The sequence below is a fragment of the Muntiacus reevesi genome, chromosome 5 (assembly GCF_963930625.1).
Source record: "Muntiacus reevesi chromosome 5, mMunRee1.1, whole genome shotgun sequence".
In the NCBI taxonomy this organism is placed as follows: domain Eukaryota; kingdom Metazoa; phylum Chordata; class Mammalia; order Artiodactyla; family Cervidae; genus Muntiacus; species Muntiacus reevesi.
Window position 1 is genome coordinate 2885222 of NC_089253.1, and position 19682 is coordinate 2904903.

Consider the following 19682-nt stretch of genomic DNA (forward strand, 5'->3'; position numbering starts at 1 on the left):
CCCCACAATAATCTCAGGACTGGCTGAATGGATCACACATGCTTTTCCACACCACTTCCATTCACTATCTTGATGAATCAAGTTTCATGCCCATAAGGAGATTAAATATGGTAGGTGAAGAAAAAAATCTATACATGTAATTATAAGAAAGAATTAATGTGTGTCTTTCTTTATTTCACAGCTGCCTTTTTGATAACTAGGTAATCAAGGCTAAAGTCATAGCCATTAAGCTAAAACGTTAATTCACAGTTTAGTTTATGCATCATTTTCAACTTTGTGCATCTATTTGCTGGAATTAGCCTTCTATCTCCACTGCAGTCATAACTGGCTATCAAGGGATGTACTTGTGAATTTTTCTATAGTCCTTTGCTGCTCCTGTTTCTTTAGCAAGTCCCTTTGATTCTGATAATGACAATCACTTCTTATAGTAGCAGATTTAAGGCAAATGTTCTATAAACTCCAAAACCCTTACTGTGTGTGTGCGTGCATGCTAAGTCGCTTCTGTCATGTCCAACTCTTTGTGGAAAACTATAGCCCGCCAGGCTCCTCTGTCCATGGGATTCTCCAGGCAAGAATACTGGTATGGGTTGCCATTTCCTTCTCCAGGGGATCTTTCAGACCCTGGGATTGATCCTGAGTCTCTTGCATTGACAGGCATGTTCTTTATCGCTAGTGCCACCTGGGAAGCCCTATAGTGTATACAGAGTCAAGCTAAATATCTGAAATTAAAGTACAGGCTTAGTACCAGCAGCATACAATTAAAATGCCTTCCATAATAGGGCCAGCACACTATAAACACATCATTAATGTCCTCCTGGTTACCTATTCAGAAGTGTATCTCCCAGGTCAGCTTCTAAACGGAGCCTTTCAAGAAGAGTTCAATTTACTTGATTGGAGAGGAGAAAGATGAAATAGAGCCACAAGTGTAATATGAGTTTAAAGAGGAGCATAGGGTTACCTTGCCAATTAAAGGCTTTCTAGGAGGTTAATTACCCACAGGCTGGACTTAAAACTCACACAATGTATTGGCAGTTAAAAAAATTTGTGTACAGCAGAGAATTCTCTTCTGCACTCTGAATGATATTATTTTATTTATTTTTCTTGCAGGGTTGAGTTAAAGATCCAATCAGAACAAAGAAAGAAATGCCATTCAAATGGTCGCAGAAATATTATACATAAAAAAATAACATGACTAAGAATTTTATAATTTAGGGAGTGAAAGGAGGAGTGTTATGTGCAAGAGAGAGAAAGAAGAGGAAGAGAGATAGAGAGAAGAAGACAGGTACTCAAGCAGTTTTTTGAAAACCTCCGGAAGAGTGTTTACCGAAGAGCACCTCTGATGGGGAATACTGGTGGGCAGAGCAGGAGGGCAAGTTAGCTGGAGGGCAAGCCTGATGACCTTCAGGTATTCAAATTCTACCCCGGGAACTTCAGAAAAGCCATATGCTCTTAGTTGGCTAGAACCATGATGGGATTTGTATGAGACCTTCATCCACATCCCCATCATCTCTCACCTGGGTCCTTCTGAAAGAACCCCCTTCCCCAGTTTGCAGGCTACAAAGGCCCTGCCCCAGCCCCTGTCTGACTTGCAGGACGCCCCATCATCTCTCCCTCTGCAGATCCTATCACGCCCCACCCCCTCCCCCTGCTTCATGGCTTGCCACCGAACTTGGGAGGAAGTTCAGAATCCTTACCACAGCCCTATTTGTGTTTTCCAGCTTGCTTACCTACCGCCTCTACAGCCTTCTAACTTTACACCCTCAGTCACACTGGCTTGGTTCCATGTCTCCAACAGAAGCTTGGCTTCTGTCACCAAACGTCACCTCCTCAAAGAGGCCCTCCCATCGCTCCACTGCATTTGCCTACCCACTCCTCTCTTACAGGCACTGCCGTGGAGCCTTCTGTGAGTGGTCCAGAGCGCTTGTCTGCAGTGACAGCATTCGCTCATCGGCTGCCTGCTTGCCCGTCCTTACCACACAGTCTGCGTCCCTGGTACGCAGCTCAGCCCTGGAGACACAGCCAAGCACAGTGCTGGGGCCTCCGGCTCCTTCTGCCCTGGAGCTCTGTCTGTCCAGGAGTGTGCAGATGAAGCTGAATCTTTAGAAAGGTCAGGTTCTGTGACACCGTATGATAATAATTAAAACCACAACAATTTTAACTACGTCTTACTGAGCACCTGTGTTAGTGCAAAGGCCCAAAGTGTTGGGTCAGTATTCATGTAAGTCTGTGAAGGATGGGAAACTGTTAAGGATTCCTTTGGGGGTGAATTCAAATGCCTGGAAAACACTTTTGCCTCTTTTCCCTAGAATCACACTCTACACCACCCCACACCCCTCAGGACACCACCTTTCCGGGGACAAGGCAGTAAGTGATCTCAGCAGATTTCCCAGCTAATGAGACACCGTCCCTCTTCCCTGCTGGGAAGTAATAGGTTCAACTATCTGAGAACCCAGCCCCTCCAGGAGGCCTGGCCTCTGTTGCAGAGGAAAGAAGGCCATGAATATAATATAAGGGCTATTATTCTGGCAAACCTACTCTAATTCTGGACCAGGTACGTACTGGAGCCCATTAGGATGACTTTGAAAAAAGAATTACAATAATTATTTTTTGGCAGCCTGGAGTCTTTTATCTTTATGTGATGATAGCAATGTTTTAAAAGGGTTATCATAATGCTGCATAATAATAATAATACTTTATTAGGTGTAATGGTGTAAGAGTTTTAAAAATACTTTGATATAAAAGGTCAGGTTTAATCCTAATAATGATCCTTTGAGGTATATGGAGTAGCAGTTATTTGCCACATTTCACAGTAGGGAAACTGAGGTCCAAGGCAGCTGCATGGTTTCTAAGGCTCCAAGCTAATAATGGCAGGGAAGTCCTAGGACCCAAGGCACTGATTTCTAGTCCAGCGTTCTTTAAATAAATCATTACTGGAGAACTGACTTAAAGGAGACTATCAGAAGAGATGTGAGGTGTGTGTGTATGTGTGCATATAGGACTGTGGATTCCAGTGAGTGGTTCCTGGGACTGACAGATCAGTCTAGCAGCAATGACATAATATAACAAAGCTCTACCTTCTAAGCACTGTCATCTGCGCAGTGTTGAGACTGTCACACTTAAATCACAGCATCAGACATATTACCCAGGCTTCAAGCTTCTCAATAAAGAAACCTGATATGTATGGGAAGAATGTTTCAAAAGACTCTTTCATTTCTATTTTCTCATCCCTTGCCTTATGTTTTTGGTTTTTTTTTTTTTTCCTCCAGAAATAATGCTCTTACAGTTTATATTGCTGCTTCTGTCTTACTGAATTACGGGAGCACATTTTATGGTCTCTGGCTGTGAATCAGCCAGCTTTCCTTTCCTAAGTCTCTCCCAAGAAAAGAAATGAGGAGCCTAGCAGTGCCCTTCTTCACAAAGGGTGTGCTTCACGTTAACTGCTGCACTTCGGCGCTCTCTCTTTTTACCTCTGAGGCCACAATGGCTTACAAGGCTCTGCTCCTGAATTTTCTTTTCTGATTATTGACAAAGGGGCCCAAAGTCAAGGCAGAGATGTCGATACATCTGCTTGCTTTCAGGAAGGGCAAAGGTCCCACCATCCACTCTTTGCACAGAGGAGTGCATTCACAGGAAGGCACCAGAAATCTCCAGCTTCAGAACCAATCAGTCAAGAGAAATAGCTTCATTTTGCAACCCACTGTATGTGAATGTTCACATACATTCAAGCTCCAGTTCACGGGGAAGGTTAAAGTAGTTGAGGGAAAGTCAGTTTTAATGAGTATCAGCTCCCTCTATGCGCTTACCTCCAGAAAATGTTCTGCCTGCTGTTCTCGATCCAATTTCCTTGAAGTTGTTGTAATCAGACCTGTGTAGAAATGAGAATATTTGACTTGTAAATATCTGGGGCAAGCAGCTTACTGAGTGTGGGAACCAAGTCTAGTTAAAGGAAAAGCAAAAGCAATGGGGAACAGTATAACTCACCAGTCCTCAGCGACAGTCAGATGGGCTCAGAATTACTCTTTGAACAAAATAAAACTGACAAACAAAACCTGAAAAATTTATTTCTGGGTTCTGCTTTCCACTGTTGAGGTACTTTAATCACTTTGGGGATGTAGAACCTCACTAAAGAACATTTGTTTTTCTGGTAATGAGGAATTTCAATGATTCATTTGCATATGACTGAAATTCTGCCATAGAAACCTCATTGAAGATTTTAGAGTTCTTGAACAATTAATAGATTGCTTATTAGATTCAGGCTATGAAACAAAACTTTCTTATTTAACTTTTTTACGCTTATATAATTTTTTAGTTATACTGACAAAGAAGGTTATTTTTGCAATAACTACTTGTACACATAATTATTTCAAATTTACTCATATATGAAAGATCTCATGCTGTAGCTTTATCTCTTTGTTTTATTTGTTTGAATCTTTATACAAAATAAGTTCTACATTGGAAATAACTATCTTTCCTATGAATGGCATTTCTCATTAATTAATCATCCCTCTGAGCAGAGAGACAAAGTAAAGGGAAGGAGAAGACAAAACTTTCAAGGCCATCCAATTTGTCTTTTGCAGATTTTATCATGATTATTCTTAAATGGCAATTAAGAGGTCAAATTTACATTCCATTTCTTGATTCCACACTGTCCCTGAAACTAAGGCCCTCTGATTGGGCTGCTGATCTCTGCTGATCAATGAGAGAACTGAAAAGCTCACTCTCAGTGCTGGTGAAGTGCATGAAATATGGAAAAGTATGTCATCAAAATCTGCTGAGGTGTTCACGTCTTTAATTTCCAGTAGTGGACGGAGTACATGATTTTAGAGAAAGCCCAAAAAAAGACTACAAGGGGTTAAATGACTCCCCATGGCCTTGAAAATAAAATCCTACTGGAAGTAACATGGCTGTTAGGGTTAGGGTTAGGAAGATCTGACTTCCAGTAGAACTTGAGCCTAATTATACGCTCATTGTAACACATTACCATGCTAAATGACACACCCACAGCCTCATGACAGTCACAAGACTGACCTTAAAAGGCCAAAAAGTGGGCGTGGCCCAGTTGTGGAAACCCCGCCAGATAGTTGGAATAATCTTCCCAATTGTTAGCCCATGAAATTACTCGGCCTGTAAAAACTAACCACTGCACTGAGGTCTCTCCTGCCTTCTGAGATGGACTACCTTCTCTCTGTGGAATGTGTCTCTCTACATAAACCTGCCTTACCACTTAGCTCTTGAGGCAGAGCCCCCTTGCCTGCTTGCTTGTATCCTTCACAAACATCCTGCATTAATAATTAAATCTACTTCTTATCACTTTGTCTCTTGCTGAATTCCTTCTGCACTGAGACATAAAGAACCTGAACTTTAGTTAAGTCCGGACACCACATGAGTGATTTCAATTAAAAGACAGTGGGTTCAATTTCTAGTCTGAGGTTTGACAGGGTTCGGGTCTAGGTTTGAGGTGTGCCTAGGTTTGAGCTCCAATCTGAGGGACATGGTTTGAACCCCACTCACTTCACTCTCATCCGTCCACACTCCCACGGGAGAGAAACCCACACTCCCCTCGCACTGATGATCTGCCTTTCCACGAAAGTTTCCTGGAACGTGCCCCCACCTTTCTGCTCCATCCACAGATTTTTCAAACTTAGCTCAGGTGTTAGAGAGGTGACCCTCTCTCCCAGGGTTAGGGGGCTGATAAACACTGCCAGAACAAGTATACTCTACCACACCATCATTCTTGGCCTTTTACTACACTGCTTTGCTCACATGTCTGTATTTTCCCACTGGACAGACTGACAGAGTGACTTCATGGGAAAGACCTGCCTTCTGATTCAGAAGCCCTGGTGTCCACCTAAGCACCTGGCCTAAAACACAGCTGGAGACTCATTAGCTGTCAGTTGACAAAAGCTGCTGTGGAAAAGAGAGATCACTCGTACTCTGATCTTCACTTGTGCTGCAGACAGGCTTAGAGTGTGGCTGTTTAGGAGGCATTGTTTTGTGTGGGGGGAGAGTATCTGTGGGTGGGGAGGGGGCGTGGGTCTTCAGTGCTCAGTTAAAGCTATTTTCTGAGTTCCTCTATGTGAATGGTGCAGGGCTAGGCACTTCTGCCTATAAAAATGAGTTATTGTCAGCGATGATGGGGAAAGACTGCTATCAAGAGTTTCAAGGTAGGAGGCTTCCCTGGTGGTCCAGTGGTTAAGACTGTGCTCCAAATGCAGGGGGCCTGGGGTTCAATACCTGATCACAGAACTAGATCCCACATGCTGCAATGGAGGGTTCTGCATGCCACAGCTCAAAGATCCTGCATGCTGCAGCAGAGACTGAAGGCCCACATGCTATAAGAGCTGGCACAGACAACTAGACAGAGAGGTAGATGGATTAAAAAAAAGAAACTTCCAGGGAGAGAATCAGTAACTTCCCTTCCTTAGCTGCCCATCAGAACCTCCTGGGAAACTCAAAACACATGGATTCTGTGCCCCACTCCATCCCTCATTTACTGCCTTTGAATCTCTTGGGATGATGCCTTGAGATGATGCTCTGATTCTACGAGAAGGCTCTCTGCAATGCCATTATCCTTTGTTGAATTTCACCATGACCTTTTATTGACATGAGTTTTTCTGCCTATCCAAGAATGAAATACACTGAGCAGCTTTAGCATCTGGGTCAGACCTTGAACTCATTGTGTGTGTGTGTGTGTGTGTGTGTGTGTGACGGGTGAGCAAAGGGGACATGGAGATGTGTGAATACACTGGTGTGAGGTGATCAGTGGGGAACAGAGAGGAGCCTGCAGCTTTAGCATCTGGGTCAGACCTTGAACTCATTGTGTGTGTGTGTGTGTGTGTGTGTGTGTGTGTGTGTGTGTGTGACGGGTGAGCAAAGGGGACATGGAGATGTGTGAATACACTGGTGTGAGGTGATCAGTGGGGAACAGAGAGGAGCCTGCTCTGAGTCATATTGACTCAGGGTCAGCGGGTCACACCCGCCAGCGCCTAACACACAAATCTGACGCCATCACCTTCAGGTCAGGCTGTTCCACAAGCTCATTTGTCACGGAAGCTCTTTCTAAGTGAGAAGTAACTGTCTTGAAAGGGGTCGGGAGGCTTCTGCAGCCCTCACCCCCTCTTCAGGGAGCATTCCCTGTGAGAGGTCCAGTGGGAATGAGAAATGCTTGTTACATGGAGGCTATGATGGGGTGAGTGGGCTGACAGCCTCTGCTCCTGTTCGCTTCCGCTTTGCAGACACAGAAGCCCAGCAGCCCTTCCCTCTGCCCGCTGTGGACTCCTGAGCCGTTCCAGCTCCTCCTCGTCCAGGTCATGAAGCCACGGCCCCTGCAGTGCCGGCGCTGCGGAAGGAGGTCAGCCTCCCCTCCCAGCTATCCCGAGGGTCATTCTTGAGGAAAGCGCTCGTCACCGCGCCCGTGTGCAAGTGTGCAAGTGTGGGCAGGTGGCTGCCGTGCATCTGCCTACCTTCCCCACGGTGTGCTTCTCACTCACTTATCAGCCCACAGGGAAGAAGATGGGCTTCTTGAAAAGTCTGGAGAAAACGCATGTGACCAGTGACCCCAGAGCTATGAGAGAGACAAAGAGTTTCTGTCCCTGAAAGAAAAGGCAAGGACACCTCTGCAGGTCTCAGTTCTCTGGGCTTCCAGCACCTTTATTTTCACAGATCTAAAGGAAAACATGGGAAAATGTCTAAGTCAAAGTGAAAATCAGGACTTCCCTAGTGGTCTAGTAGTAACGAATCCACCTGCCGATGCAGAGGCCATGTGTTTGACCCCTGGTCTGGGGAGATTCCACAGGGAACGGAGCCCCTGAGCCACGAGGACTGAGGCCCGCGCCCAGAGTCCACGCTCTGCAGCAAGAGAGACCGCGCCCTGAGCAGCCCGCCCGCGCCAAAGGGCAGCCCTGCCGGCCGCGCCAGGGAAGGCTCGAGGAAGCAGAAAGGTCCAGTGCAGCCGAGAATGGACTAATCAATTTAAAACAAGGGAAAATCAGTAGGAAATGGGATGAAGTGGGGCAAGGGACAGAGAGTGACTTCTAAGGGGTACAAAGTTTCTCTTCGGGCTGATGAAAATGCTCTAAAATTACAGACTATGGTGATGGCTGTACAGTTCCCTAAGTATTCTGAAAGCCAGTGACTTGTAGCTTTTAAACAGGTGATTGTTATTGTATATAAATTATGTATCAGGAAGGCTGTTTAAAAGTCAGCAGGAGATCATGAACTCTGCCTTTTAGATTTTAATAAGTCTTTCAGTTTTGGAGGAGACAGATCTTTAAAAATACTGAATGACTATATTTCACCCATATTTTTCACTATATTTTTTAAGATTGAATGAATGAATGAGTGAGTTAGTCTATGAATCTGGTAGGAAGAAGGATTGGAATGAATAGATCCATCAGATTTGTTCATGGGGAATCTGGAACATAAATATAATGAAAAGAACATTTTGGGTTAAAGTCACAATTGGTGGTTATTTGAACTGAAAATAAACCTTGTTGTCAAGACAGGGTCAAATAAACCAAGGGGGGGGAAAGCTTTCTTCCCTCTAAAGGTGCACACTTAGGATGCGCTATGGAGCTTCAGCAGTGCAGAGTGTTTTGCCGTCACACAGGAATGAGGCGGACCATCTCTCACAGACCAGAGGAATTAGACAAAACTGCCAAAGCTGCATCTTCCCTTCTAACAGCTTTGTTGTAGCTGAATGCAGTAGGGTCTTAGAACAGGGCAGAGACTGAAACAGAGCCATTCCCTCCTCAACTGATCCGATTCACCACTGTGGAAGGCACCCTCACTGTAATCTCTGCAAGAGAGAGGCATGTGTATCACACATGTAACTGTAGACCCATTGGGCGCAGTAAATTGGGGACTGACATGATGAAATTGGATTTCAAAGATAAATCATAGGCAAGCTTTTGAAAGTGGTTTGGAGATATAAACAAACACATCATTAGATATAATTACATATGCAAACCTCCAATTTAGGAGGGGATTACGCCAGTCCTAAGTGAATGATACTCAGTAAAGAGAAAGGGAGAGCATATGGTTGGAACCATGCAATTACTTTATAAAGAACTGCTTTTGATTTCTTTGTTGTTGTTGTCGCAGAAATGGGGGAATCTAACAACCTTTCTGAGAAATAGCCTGAGCATGAAAATGGGGCTGCCTGTTCAGAAAAGAACTCAAAATGTTCTAAGCAGTTATGGTCAGAGAAGCGACACTCAAAAGGATGACATCTTTTCCCTGCGCTTCCTCCCTGTGGGTGTCCTGGGTCGCAGCTGTGTGATCTGGTGCCATGACACTGACATTTTCCTTAAGTGGCACTTGAAGCTGTGTAGGTCTTTGCTCAGCATAATCTTCCAGAACTGTTGGAAGCTGAGATCGGTATTACAAATACAACTAGAATAACAGCCCTGTGAGCTACAATTAGTGTTTACTCTCTTTCTCCATATTCCACTTACTCTTCTTACCATGTCTCCATGCCTACCCCGACTATCTGGTAAACCTTCTCATCATCCTTCCAGAAAGTTCAAATGTCACCTTCTCTGCAAATCATTTTCTGCATGCGGCATGTAACTCATCTATTGCCTAGACCTCTCTCTAGACCCCAGTTGTAGGAAGGCTTTGTTTGGGTGGGTCACCAGCTGAGCTCAGGAACCTAGATCAGCGCCATTATGTTTGCTGAATATAAAAATACTACTAGTATACCACCATATGAACCAGCAGTCCCACTTCTAGGCATATACCTTGAGGAAAACAAAACTGAAAAAGACACATGTATCCCATTGTTCATTGCAGCGCTATTTACAATAGTTAGAACATGGAAGCAACCTAGATGTCCCTTGACAGATGAATGGATAAAGAAGTCTTGGTACATGTACACAATGAAATTTTACTCAGTCATAAAAAGGAACACATTTGAGTCAGTTCTAATGAGATGGATGAACCTAGAGCCTATTATAAATAGTGAAGTAAGTCAGAAAGAGAAAGATAAATGTTGTATACTAATGCATATATACAGAAGCTAGAAACATGGTACTGAAGAACTTATTTGCAGGGCAGCAATGGAGAAACAGACATAGAGAATAGACTTATGGACATGGGGAGAGGGAGGAGAGGGTGAGATATATGGAAAAAGTATCATGGAAACTTCCATTACCATATGTAAAACAGATAGCCAACGGGAATTTGCTGTGTGTCTCAGAAAACTCAGACAGGGGCTCTGTATCAACCTAGAGGGGTGGGATGGGGCGGGAGCTGGGAGGGAGGTTCAAAAGGGAGGGGATGTATGTCCACCTATGGTGAGTCATGGTGAGGTTTGGCAGAAAACAACAAAATTCTTTAAAGCAACTATGCTTCAATTGAAAAATAAATTAATTAAAAGAAATACTACTAGTATAGAAGGTCTTCTCAGGTGGCTCAGATGGTGAATCTGCCTGCAATGCAGGAGACCCAGATTCAATCCCTGGGTCAAGAAGGACCCCTGGAGAAGGGAATGGCAACCCACTGCAGTATTCTTGCTTGGAGAACTCCATGGACAGAGGAGCCTGGTGAGCTACAGTCCATGGAGTTGCAAAGAGTTGGACGTGACTGAGAGACCAACACACACATACACACACACACACACACACACACACACACACACATACACACAGCATAGAAACCAATATTTGTGTCTAATTTTTTGTTAAGCAATCAGTCTTCCCAAACAGGATATAAGCAAAAGGTAGTTAATAGATCTTATTTATCCTGTGTCTCTGGCATTTAATATAGAACATGGTACATTGAAGGTATCAAGCAAAACTTGTTTGAATGAGGGTAACATGGATACAGTCCCCCAGGACTCTCAGTATTGCCTTATACAGAGTGGTCACATAGCTCCTAAGTATAGAAGTAAGGTTATCTGAATGCTTTCTTCCAGTCTTTGAATAATTTTAATGTTTTCCCAGTTTCTGGACACTCTCTTCCATGCTAATAGCTGGAGGTCATTAAAACCATTCCTGATAGACTTTTGTTTATTTATTCTATTTTTCAGAATAGAGATTTTTAATGTTTAATGTTAGACACAGCAACTGTGCGTTCATCCCATAGCCCTCCCATGTCCTGGTTTCTAACGAATGCATGGAGAAAGTTGGGTAAATAATAATACAGTAGTGTCAAGATCTATTGAGTACTGTGTGCCAAAAGCAAGCACTAAACAGCTTGCATACATGATCTCATTTAAATGAACAAGAGTTCTGAGAAACAGGAGCTATTTTGACTCTGGAATCTGAGGAAGAAATGAGAAATAACTTGCCCCAGGTCAGCCAAGATGGAGCCATGACATGCACCCAGGGACTCTGACTCTGAGGCTTTTCCACTGTCTTCTTAGCAGACAAGAACGCAGAGCTGTGGCAAAGCCACCCACCCAGGAACCAGGAGACCTGCAGCCCAGTTTCAGCTCTGCCAGTGACCAGTTATGAGATCAGAGCAGTCACATCTTTTTTTTTTCTCCAGAACTGTTTCCTCATCTAGCAATGTCCTAAAGTCTCTTTTCAATGAGAAGAGTCTACAGTAATACAGAAACATTAAAAGCAATCATGCTTGCTTTCCAGCTCCCTCACTGGGAGGGATGAAACTGACTCCAGCTGTGTAGGACATGGGAAGGTGACCCAGGCACGAGCAAGAGGGGTTGTGTTCTGGTTTTTATTTATTCTCAAAACTAACACTTAATACCCACATGAATATTTCTCAAAAGGAGCAAAGTAAAAACATCAGTTAACTATGAATGCATGTTTTTAAGTAGGGGAAAAAAACCCTGTAGTTATTTTCATGTTTGCCGTCTCTTCAACACAATTCTAACTTCTAGAAACAGAGAACACACCTGACTCCAAACTGGATCTGTGCCTTTGGCTCCAGGGCTCTGCACCTTCATAAAAGAATGCTGCCGACAACCTGAGATATACCGGACAGTCCATTCTCAAGGCTGTGACTCTTAAGGATATAACACTTTTACATTCACCTAGAGATTAATACGTCACATAAAAGAAAATAACAACTGTCTTGCTGGAGGTTTATGAGAACATTGTGACTAGGCTTCTGTGGACAGGTACAGGAACAAAGAATTCCAGCTCCAAGTAGTTTATACCTACTGGCCACACCCATCCTCTTTTGAAATAAACACAACTTCTGACTCAGGTAAAACAGTACTTTGGGACATTAGTCCGCCATCTTCTGAGTCTGCTGGCTATCCAAGTAAAGTCACCATTCCTTGTTGCAACAACTCACCTCTTGATTTACTGGTCTATCCTGTATGGAGCAGTAAGAACTTGGACTCTGTGATAGAAACTATTTCTACGTCTCGTTTCAGCCCATTAGAAAGCCTTATTCCCTGTATTATTTACACATAGACATAAGACTAGTCACTGAATTTGGAGAGGCTGAAAGGGACACAGTAAATGCAAATTTCAGCACTGTAGAAAAATATTAAAGCTGAAGTGAAGACATGCATTAGGTTTGCTTTAAAAAAAGACTAAATAATGTGTGCTTGGACTGTATGATGTTTCTTTGAAAAGAAAAGAATAAGCAGAAAGACAAAAGCTTATATAACACCAGTTACGAGGGAGGTTAATAAAAGGATTCTGGGAACTGGCCCCACCAGGTTTTTTTCTTAAGTAGGAGCTGTTTTATCTGATATAAGATTTGGAGTCACTCAATTAGGTGCACAGTGCTGCTATTAAATTTCCTTCAGAAAATCTGATAGGGAAAATCACCAGTGGAGCTTCAAGCCTGCAACCTGGATGTTTCTTTATAAATAGTGATTTCCAAAATGCTAACAGAAGTTTTAAACTGCATACATGAGAGTGCATCTTAAACATAAGTATGAAGACCGTGAGTGTCAAACACGGTTCACAGCTGTTGGTTTTCTGTCACAGGTAAGCCTCACTTGTTTTTCTTTGCAAGCCAATGGATAGCATTTCTCAATTCTTCCTTGAAAAGTGAAAATTAAAGTGAAAATCACTCAGTCATGTCCGACTCTTCACGATCCCCTTTCTGATTCTTCATAGACCCATGAACTATACAGTTCACGAAATTCTCCAGGCCAGAGCTCGAGTGGGTAGCCTTTCCCTTCTCCAGGGGATCTTCCCAACCCAGGGATCAAATCCAGGTCTCCCGCATTGCAGGCAGATTCTTTACCAGCTGAGCCACAAGGGAAGCCCAAGAATACTGGAGTGGGTAGCAGGGAAATTGAGGGCAGTGCTCTTCTGCCAGAAACACTTCCCCCTTTGGATTCCATAGCTGCCACAGGTAGCAAAGGGGGAAAGCCAGCTTGTGAAGGAAAAGTGTAGATGCTGGTATATACCTTGCACCTCCATCAGCCTTAGATGACAGGTGGACTTGTCTGCAGCCTGGAGGGATAGTTCTGAGATTCAAGCAAACCCTGTTCCCTCTCTGTACCACTCATTACAGACAGAATCAATTAGGGGATCTGGGTCAAGGCAAAGTGTCATCGGGGTGAAAGATAAGATTGGAGCTCACAGGGAGGAGTAAAGTTGAGGCTGCAAGGTGAAGAACATTTCCAAAGGCTGCCTCCTCTGAGGGATTCTTATACCACACACACATACACGTGTACACACACATATACTCAGGACTCAATGGACATGGGTTTGGGGGGACTCCGGGAGTTGGTGATGGACAGGGAGGTCTGGCGTGCTGTGGTTCGTGGGATCGAAAAGAGTCAGACACGACTGAGCGACTGAACTGGACTGAACTGAGAGATGCTGTATGTGAGTCCCGTTTTGTCAGAATACCTGGATACTCACCAGCCCCATCTGCCCTTCCCTCAGTGCCTCACCTCATTACCAATCCTCATGGCTCCTTCCCTCCCTGGCTCACATAGCCCTTCGGCTCAGTCTCATGAGTCAGCCTAGATGAAGAAGTATTCATGCACCTGAGGAAGTCTCCAGGTGATTTAGCTAAACCTTGAATGCCATATTGGATTTCTTCAGAGAAATTAAGCTGCAGATGGTGAAACAATATTAGGGATGTCACATTAAATTATGGCATTTTAGGTGCCATTAGCACACCAGTCTGGAGAAGGCAATGGCAGCCCACTCCAGTACTCTTGCCTGGAAAATCCCATGGATGGAGGAGCCTGGTAGGCTGCAGTCCATGGGGTCGCGAAGAGTCGGACACGACTGAGTGACTTCACTTTCACTTTTCACTTTCAGGCATTGGAGAAAGAAATGGCAGCCCACTCCAGTGTTCTTGCCTGGAGAATCCCAGGGACAGTGGAGCCGGGTGGGCTGCCGTCTATGGGGTCGCACAGAGTCGGAAACGACTGAAGCGACTTAGCAGCAGCAGCAGCAACACGCCACTGACGTGTGTGCTCAGATGTGCAATAAGGCACCCACCACCCCTTTCTCTTTCTGCCAAGATTTTTTTTTTTCAGAATTCTGAATATTGGATGATCAAAATAAGGAAGTGGCTGGCAATCTAAATTACATTATACGGATGGGTTGTAAAGATTATCTAGCCTGAGGGGCATCATGCACCATCAAGTAACCAGCCCTAAGGTCTGGTATCAGACTGTCTTGCTTCACAACTCAATACCAGCCCAAGGCAGCTTTCTGTTTTTAACCAATTATTTAGCTTCTTTAAGTAAAATGAGGCTTATTAAATTAAATGCTGTGCTGTGCTTAGTCACTCAGTCCTGTCTGACTCTTTGTGACCCCATGGACTGTAACCCACCAGGCTCCTCTATCCATGGAATTCTCCAGGCCACAGTACTGGAGTGGGTTGCCATGCCCTAATAGTTAATTTAAAATGCTTCGCTCAGTTCCTGGCACATCTGTTGTTGTTCAGTCGCTCAGTAGTATCAGACTCTTTGTGACCCCATGATCTGTAGTACGCCAGGCCTCCCTGTCCTTCACCATCTCCCGGAGTTTGCTCAAACTCATGTCCACTGAGTCGGTGATGCCATCCAACCATCTCATCCTCTGTCGTCCTCTTCTCCTGCCTTCAATCTTTCCCAGCTTTAGCATCAGTCCTTCCAATGAATATTTAGGGTTGATTTATTTTAGGATTGACTGCTTTGATCTTGTTGCTGTCCACGGGACTCTCAAGAGTCTTCTCCAGCACCACAGTTCAAAAGCATCAGCTCTTCAGCGCTCAGCCTTCTTGATGGTCCAACTCTCACATCCATACATGACTACTGGAAAAATCCTTGCTTTGACTAGATGGACCTTTGTTGCCAAAGTGATGTCTCTGTTTTTTAATATGCTGTCTAGGTTTGTCAAAGCTTTTCTACCAAGGAGCATGTGTCTTTGAATTTTAAAACTCAGTCACCATCCTCAGTGACTTTGGAGCTCAAGAAAATAAAGTCTGTCACTGTTTTCATGTTTTCCCCATTTATTTGCCAAGAAATGATGGGACTGGATGTCATGATCTTAGTTTTTTGAATGCTGAGTTTTAAGTTTATCCTGGCATATTAAATGCTCAAAAATGTTATCTTATTATTAGCTCCAAGAATAATACCTGGGGTATATGTGTCCAATGGTCTAATCTTGCTTCCTGGCCACCTTGAGATTTCCCATCACTAGAGCCTAAATATTGGGGTAACAAAAATTGTAGAATTTCTATTTCTTACCCTATCATCTGACAGAGAAACTGATGCTTGCACTTTCAATATTAATAACTTGTTCAAAGATTTATTCGTAAGAAATCCTTCATCCAAGCATTGTTAAATTTTATTGAGAGGAGAGTGAGTAGCTTTACTACTCAAAGTATGGCATGGCCGAGCAGCGTCAGCACCACGTGGGAGCTAGATTAGAAATGCAGAGATGCAGGCCCTCCCAGGCCGTGATGACACGCCTCTCACGCTGAATTCTGAGGACCTTGACTCTAGACCACTGCTGCGCCAATCTGTGCATTAGAATCACCTGCGGAGCATTCAACAGTACTGACGTCAGGGTCCCGTATTCACACATTCTGAATTATTTAGTATGGCTAGAGGCCTAGGAGTTTTTAAGATGCTCCAGATGATTGCAATAGTCAGCTAGAGGTGAGAATCACTGTACACACAGATGTTATCAAGGGGTATTGTGAAAGTGAAAGTGTCAGTTGTTCAGTCATATCCTACTCTTCGAGGCCCCATGGACTGTAGCCCACCAGGCTCCCCCGTCCATGGGATTCTCCAGGGAACAGTACTGGAGTGGGTTGCCATTCCCTTCTCCAGGGGATCTTCCCAACCCAGGGGTCAACCCCCCATCTCCTATATTGCAGGCAGACTCTTTACCATCTGAGCGACCAGGAAAGACCCAGTGGGTATTGGGGTTGTGGTAGTCAGGTTTTCTGGCTTATCGAAATAGTCTCATTTCCCCAGAATGAACAACACTTGACTTTCTAACACAGAAGAATGAAAGGTCAGTAAAGTGAGGCACCTGGCACATGGCCGCCAGCCTGTCTTCCTCTGAGCTCTGCAAGGTTCTGCTCTGAAGTCTTGGAAAACGGCTGAACTCTGGCTGCTGGATCCCTTCTGACCAGCTCTGCTGCAGGCCTGGTGTTTTCCCCTAGCTCTGGATCATCCCAATCACAGCCTGGCGTCCCCGCCCTGGCACACTCTGTCACACTGTGAGCCTAGTGTCTCCTGACCCTCACGATCCTCGCTGTGGTTTTAGTTCCTAAGTCATGTCCGACTGTCTGTGACCCCAGGGACTGTAGTCCACCAGGCTCCTCTGTCCATGGGATTTCTCAGGCAAGATTATTGGGGTGGGTTGCCATGCCCTCCTCCAGGGGGTCTTCCTGACCCGGGGATCAAACCCTCACCTCCTGCATTGGTGGGCGGATTCTTCAGTGCTGAGCCCCAGGGAAGCCCCAGGATCCTTACAGCAGAGTGTTACACCCCACCCCTGTGTGATGGGACCTCTTTCCCACAAAAGCATATTTTTCTAGGAGGTACAGTGGGAAGAGCCAAGGGAATACAACAGCATCTTACAACAGTAAGCTCCCATATTTGCCCTCAAGGAACTAACAATTTAATAAGCAAGACAGACAGATGTGCAAATAACTGTGACATGAGGTGTAAGCTAATACATGTCTTGCACGACTGTGGTAGCCTAAAGAAGCAAACATTGCTGAATGTACAACTGGAAAAGATGAGGGAATAAGTTGAACTTGTCCTGGGCCCTTAATGGTGAATCAGAGTCTAACAGAGACGTTGGAAGAAGTTAAAATGCCAAACCTGTAGCTAAGAATCATGAGACAGAAGGTGACTGCAAAAGGGAAACCCAGGGTTAGATCTTGGCTTTGCTGTCTCTTAGCTGTGTGACCGAGGACAAATGATGTCACTTCTCTGATCTCAGCCTCATCAGGTCTGACACGGGGATAGTAATAACTCCCTAGTAGGCTTTTGGTTAGAAGTGATCCAGATGAACTGTTTGGCATGGTGCCTTTGCATGTAGCAGATGCTGCTCTTAAAAATAGGAACAAGCATCTATAGAAGCAGGGCATTATTTTTTTACTTTTATTAAAAACCCAAAGAGCAATGGGATGCTATTTCTGATTACATTGTAAAGGAAAACCTTATTGTTTCTAGATTGGTCACCTCTGACAATGTTTGAAAATGTAATAATAGCCAAATAACTAAAAGTCGAAGTTTCCTTCTGCTTATTCAAATGAACACTACAAAGTTGTTTCATTCCTGCCACACTCCAGAGGTGTGAAAAACAACCACTGCACTCCCCTTAGAAATGATTTCACTGCAAATAAATTTCTCTACATCTGGTTTCACATGACAGATAAAATAAGGAGGATGGGTAAAGTGCAAATTACTCAGAGGATGTGCAAAGTCTTGAAAACACACAGGTCCTTTGCAGGTGTGCCATCCTTTAAGACCATCTTCGCTCTACAAGGTCTTAGGTAGGAGCCATGTTTCAAAACCCAATTAAAAAAAATCTGGGAAAAACATCACTTGTAATGCAGAGCTTTCAAAGTTATCAGAAGACTGACAACACTTTTTAAAAAAATATCACACAATTTCCAGTTAATTTTCACATAATTCAATCGTTTCCTTTTGTCCTACATTTTTATACACGATAAAACCTCATTATTTTTCATTCTCGCTATCTGAGAGTCTGTAACAGTTCTGTGGCTGGTTGAAGTTTACCTTTGTACTACCCAGGTAAATTAATAGGGTGGAAAGGTCCCAGGAGAATTTTTAATGTACTCCAGACAAACCATTTGCAAAGCACTTTAATTTTAACAACCCCATTTTGATGTTCTAATTGCAAATGGCCTACGTTAACTATTCATTACAGTCTGTCCAAGCAGGTATTTTGTTTGGCAACATTTTGTTAATAGTAGCATTAACCTTAGTGTTTATTTGAAAGCAGGAAACGCTTTCCTGAAATATTCTAGAATATGCATTTTCTACCTCTGTAAAATCTTCCTCAAAATGAGTCTGAATTAGTGGGATTTTATGGTGTTCCTCTTTTCTGGGGAGCCCTCCCATCTCTTGCAAGGGTAATGAAATTTGTAGTTAATCATTTATCAATAAATGCAACAACTTTGTGCGAGCCTTTAAAAATGTATGTGCCTCAGTTTCTTCCTCTGTAACATAGTAGTGATTTAATGAGCAAGCAATTAACTTTTCTCATGCTACAAGTAATATTGCTATTTTTTTCCTTTAAAAATATAAGTGGAAATAAACGAGGAATTGGGATCCTTTCTAACTCCTTGAGAAAAAAAATGCCTTATTGATTCAGGGAGGAGTTGAATATTCCCTCTGCTCTTTTGTAGAGAAATTTATGAACGATTCCAGTATAGCTTCATCACTTTTTATTTTGTTTGCATGTTTGTTTTCTTCAACAGACTTTGACTTCTCCAGGGCCACTGTATTTTTATTCATTTAATGTTCATTAAAGGAATAGCTTTTCAGAGCCTATGCTAATCTTTATAGCTTTCAAAGGACTATGGATGGTGATCAATATGTATTAGTCTATTGGATGAATGAACTATCCAACACAAAGTGTGCACGGAAGCGTGTGTGAAGACAGGTATGTGTAGTACCACCCAAAGCAGGGAATGGTCTACACACTTGAGAAGGAGCATTCAGCATTTATATTATGACTTACAAAAGCTTCCATGCCTTTGGGGAAAAGCTTCCAAATAAATTCAAAATGAAATTATGTGCTGTGATAATTAGTATTTTGGGTTTTCAACATACAATATTACAAGTTCACAAAGCCACATTTTTTGGTATTATATGTCAGAGTCTGCAGTCTGCGTGGTTAATTGAGGTTAATGGGGGGAGATGGCAGATTGCCAATGCTAATGAGTTTTTCTTGACTCTTTCCAATGTGTATTTTATTTCTCTTTTGCCTTTACTTTTTGTTTAACTAAGTTATGTTATTTATCCAAGAATCTGTCACATATAAGCAGAGACTGCCAACCTGCCAGAGTGGGTTCAGCCCATGTTTCACTTTCCAAAGACAATAAGACAGTAGCAGGGAGGCTGCAACAAACAGAGGGAGGTAGCCTGGAAAAAGCAGTCAAGCTCTGTCTCGTCGGGATCCACCAGGTGCTCCGAAGTGACGAGCAAGACGGGAGGTGAGCCCCAGGGCCTTGCAGGATTGCGACCCTTCCAGAATGCAGCCGATGATCCAGTAAGAGGAGTGTACCAATGGGGCAGCTCAGCCATGTCTCAGTGA

At 43.6% G+C, this 19682-nt stretch overlaps 1 protein-coding gene across 2 annotated transcripts in view; it reads right to left on the bottom strand.

Annotated features, from left to right (window-relative positions):
* FAT3 (FAT atypical cadherin 3) overlaps positions 1-19682 on the bottom strand; it is a 624278-nt gene that overhangs the window by 232652 nt on the left and 371944 nt on the right. For both annotated transcript variants that reach the window (XM_065936477.1, XM_065936476.1), the window contains exon 3: positions 3804-3865. In XM_065936477.1, coding sequence (XP_065792549.1) covers positions 3804-3865 — 62 coding nt within the window. The remainder of the gene's footprint in view (positions 1-3803; positions 3866-19682) is intronic.